The 5,000-nt window shown below is 52.0% G+C and overlaps 1 protein-coding gene across 9 annotated transcripts in view; it reads left to right on the forward strand.

Moving 5' to 3' along the window:
* LOC122267743 (uncharacterized) overlaps positions 1-5,000 on the forward strand; it is an 86,763-nt gene that overhangs the window by 11,826 nt on the left and 69,937 nt on the right. For all 9 annotated transcript variants that reach the window (XM_086536206.1, XM_086536205.1, XM_086536208.1 and 6 more), the window contains exon 3: positions 4,896-5,000. This exon is cut by the window's right edge and continues 111 nt beyond it. In XM_086536206.1, the coding sequence (XP_086392332.1) occupies positions 4,896-5,000 (105 nt within the window). The remainder of the gene's footprint in view (positions 1-4,895) is intronic.

The following is a 5,000-nucleotide window of genomic DNA, read 5'->3' on the forward strand; positions in this document are numbered from 1 at the left end:
TCTCTCCTTCCTCTCTCTCGCTCTCCGCTCTCTTCTCTCTCTCCTCTCTCTCTCTCCTCTCTCCTCATACTCTTCCGCTTCCTCACCACTCTCTCTCTCTCCTCTCTCACTCGCTCTCTCCTCGTTCTCTCCTCCCTCTCCTCTCTCCCTCTCTCGCTCTCTCTCCCTCTCCTCTCTCTCCTCTCCTCTCTCAGCTCCCTCTCGCCGTCCTCTCCCTCTTCCTCCTCCCGTTCTCCCCTCGCCCTCCTCTCTCTCGTCTCTACGCTCTCCTCTATTCTCCTCCATCCTCACTCGTCTCATAACTTCTCTCTCTCATCTCTCTCTGCTCTCTCTCTTCTCGCCGTCGCTCTGAGTACACCTCTCTCTCCCTCTCTCTTCGCTCTCTCTCCCGCATCTCTCTGTTGCTCCTCCTCCTCTCCGCTCTCCTTCTGCTCTCTCTCTCTCCTCGCCTCTGGCTCTCACCTCCTCGACTCTCTCTTGCGCGCTCCTCCTCTCCTCTCTCTCTCTGCTCGCTCTCTCTCTCTCCTTCTCTTGTCTCTCATCTCCTCTCTCTCTCCTCTCCTGCTCCCCTCTCTCTCCTCCTCCTCTCTCTCTCTCTCTCTCTCGGCCTCCTCTCTCTCTCTCTCTCCATCATCGCTCTCTCATCTTCTCTCCTTTTACTCTACGTCCGCATCTTACTCTTTTGCTCCGTATCATCTCTCTTCTTTCCTCTCTCTCTCTCTTTTGCTCACCTCTCTCTCTCACTCCTCTCTCTCTCTCCTCGTCATCTAACCCTCTCCTCTCTCCCTCTCTCTCTCTCTCTCCTCCTCTCCTCCTCTCTCTCTCGCTCCCTCTGACTCATCTCCTCTCTCCCTGGCTCTCCTCTCTCTCCTCTCATCTCCTCTCCTCTCGCCTCTCTCGCTCCCTCCTTCCTCCTCCCCCTCACCCCTCTCCCACCCGCTCCCCTCGCCCCTCTCGCTCTTCCTCTCTCCCCTCTCTCTGCTCGCATCCGCCGCCCTCTCCTTATCTCTCTCTCTCTTCCTCTCTCCGCCAACTCGCAGTCTCAATATCCTCTTCTCTCCCTCCTCTCTCACCAGTCCTCCTCGTCTCCTCTCTCTCCCTCTCCTCTTCATCCCTCTCTCCTCGTCCTCTTGCTCTCTTCCTCTCCTCCTCCTCGCTCTCTCTCACTCTCTCTCCCCTCTCTCTCTGCCTCGCTCTCTCTCTCTCTCTCTCCTCTCTCCTCCCTCCCTCCCTCTCTCTCTCTCTCCACCTGCTCCTCTCTCTCTCTCCCTGGCCTCCCCCTCCTCTCTCCTCTCTCTCTCTCCTCTCTAACTCTCTCCGTCGCTCTCCTCCTCCCTCCGCTCTCTCGTCTCTCTCTCTCTCCCTCTCTCTTTCCCTCTCTTTCCCTCTCTTCCCTCTCCTCTCCTCTCTCTCCTCCTCCTCTCTCTCTCTCCTTCTCTCTCTCCTCTCTACCTCTCTCTCTCTCTCTCTCTCACCTCTCCTCGCCTCTCCTCTCTCCACTCTCTCCTCTCTCTCTCCTCTCTCATCCTCCTCTCCTCTCCCTGACACACAGCACACACACACAGCACACACACACACAGGCCACAAAACACACAGGCACACACACACACACACCATGCGCACATAACAGGCACACACACAATGTCACCACACATACACACAGGCCACACCAGCATTACAACACACCAACGGCACAGGCACAATTGCACAAAAACCACTTACACACCAACACAGGCACATACATGCACACAATTACACAAGGACAAGCTAACATAACAATGCAAACACATACACACAGGCACAACAGCACACACAAAAGTCACACAAAAAGACACCACAGACACACACACTCAAAGGCACAACACCAAAGGCAGGCACTCACACAGGCACACACACGAACACACAGGGGGACAACCACCACACACAACCAGGCACACACACACCACACTCAGGCACCACACACAACACCACAGGCACACACACACAACACAACAGGTACTGGACCACAAACAATGGCAACACAACACAACCACAGGCAGGGCACACAACACACACAGGCACACAGGCACACACAAACAACCACACACAGTGCCAGGAGGGGAAGACGAGACCAGACAAGACACACAGGCCACAAGGGACACACAAGCCACAGGCACAACACAAATAGGACACAACCACACACATCGACCAACACACACAGGCAACACACAGCTCCACACATGATCACACAGGCAAGGACCACACACACACACACACACACACAACGGCACACACACACACACACAACACACAGGCAACACACACACACACCATCAACAGGAGGCCACACACACAGGCACACACACACACACACACACACACACACACACACAACACACACAGTGTCCACACAACACACCAGGCACACAACACACCAACACACACACACACAAAAACCCACAAACACACACACAACACACACACACACAGGCACACACACACCACCACACAGGCACACACACACACACACACAAACACGCACACACACAACACCCACACAACACACACCACACCACCGGGAACACACACACACACACACACACACACACACACACACACAACACACACCACACACCAGGCAAAACACACACACAACAACACACACACACAACACAAACACACAAACACACACACACACAGGCACACAAACACACACAGGCACACCACACACAAGGCACAACACACACACACACAGGCACACACACACAACACGGCACACACACACACACACACACACCACACCACAGGCACACAACACACACACACACAACACACACCACACTACAACACACACACACACACACACACAAACACACAGCACACACAGGACACACACAGGCACAAACACACACACACAACACACCACACAGGCACACACACACAGAGGCCAACACCACACATGGGGCACACACACACACAAGGCACACACATACACACAGGCACACACAAGCAGGCACTGCACAACACAGGCAACACACACATACACACAACACACACACAGGAATCACACACACACACAATCGAGCACACACACGCACACACACACACAGGCACACATACACAAACAGGCACACACGTATACACACACACACACGTATACACACACACACACACACACACACACACACACACACACACACACACACACACACACACACACACACACACACACACATCGTGGGACACATCACACACACACACACATTCACATCACACAGCACACAAACACACACAACACACACACACACACAACACACACACACACAGACACACACACACACAAACGACACATAAACGACACACACACACACACAGACAACACAGGCACACCACACACACAGTCACACAGGCACATAGTCACACACAGTCACACACACAAGCACACACAAAACAGGCACACAAAACACACACACACAACAGGCACACACACACACACACACACACACACACAGGCAACACACGCACACAGGCACACATATAGGCACACACACACACACACACACAAACAAATACACAAACACACACACACAGGCACATACACAAACATACACACACAGGCACACACACACTGGCAAACACATACACAGGCACACACACACATGCACACACTCACACACACACACACACAGCACCACACACACACACCCACAGGCACACACACAAGGCACACACACACTCAGGCACACACACACACAGCACACACACCCACACACACACACACACTCACACTCATAGGCACACACACTCACACTCACAGGCACAGGCACACACACCCACACCCACACTCACAGGCACACACACACACACTCACAGACACACACACTCACAGGCACACACACACTCACAGGCACACACGCACTCACAGGCACACACACTCACACATGCTCACAGGCGCACACACACTCACACTCACAGGCACACTTACACTCACACTCAGAGGCACAGGCACAGGCACACGCACACTCACAGGCACACGCACACTCACAGGCACACGCACACTCACACTCACAGGCACACACACACTCACAGGCACACACACACACACTCACAGGCACACACACTCACAGGCACACTCACAAGCACACACACACACTCACAGGCACACACACTCACAGGCACACTCACAAGCACACACACACACACTCACAGGCACACACACACACTCACAGGCACACACACACACACTCACAGGCACACACACACACTCACAAGCACAAACACACACTCACAGGTACACACACACACACTCACACTCACACTCACAGGCACACACACACACAGGTGCGCACACACACAGACACACATATGCGAGGACGTACACGCACCTACACACACATGCGAGGATGCACACAAACAGACACATATGGGAGGAAGCACACACATCCATGTACATACACAAACGCACACGTTGAAAGATAGGTACGCATACACACACACATGAACGTACACATGCACACATTTTTAATTTCACATTCACATTAACACTCACACTCACTGGCATGTACTCACACACACAGGTATGCAATCACACACACAGACAGGCCATGCACTCACACACACACAGGCATGCACACATGCATAGGTATAGGCACACATCCACAAGTTTGCTCAAGCACTATCATGCACACCAGACATGCACCCACGCTAATATACACATACAAAGGCACATGAAAAGACACATATGTACACTGAAACTTACACACCTATATACATATCACCTCAGCCCTACTCTGATAAGAGTTAAGGTTATACTTCTTTGTCTTATGTCAAATATTTAGTATATGACTGATGTTATTTCATGGTAATATATAAGATAAATGGTCAAATGGTAATTTTTTTTTTTTTTTTCTTTTCAGCAAAATCCTTGCCAGCACCCAATAATAATCTTGCGAGATGTGGCATTTGTGGACATGTCTGCGCTTCTCAGTTTTGTGTATCAAGGGGAGGTTTATGTATCTCAG

Source organism: Penaeus japonicus, unplaced genomic scaffold (assembly GCF_977035675.1).
Source record: "Penaeus japonicus unplaced genomic scaffold, GWHDUDI00000001_assembly GWHDUDI00000004, whole genome shotgun sequence".
NCBI classification, from domain to species: domain Eukaryota; kingdom Metazoa; phylum Arthropoda; class Malacostraca; order Decapoda; family Penaeidae; genus Penaeus; species Penaeus japonicus.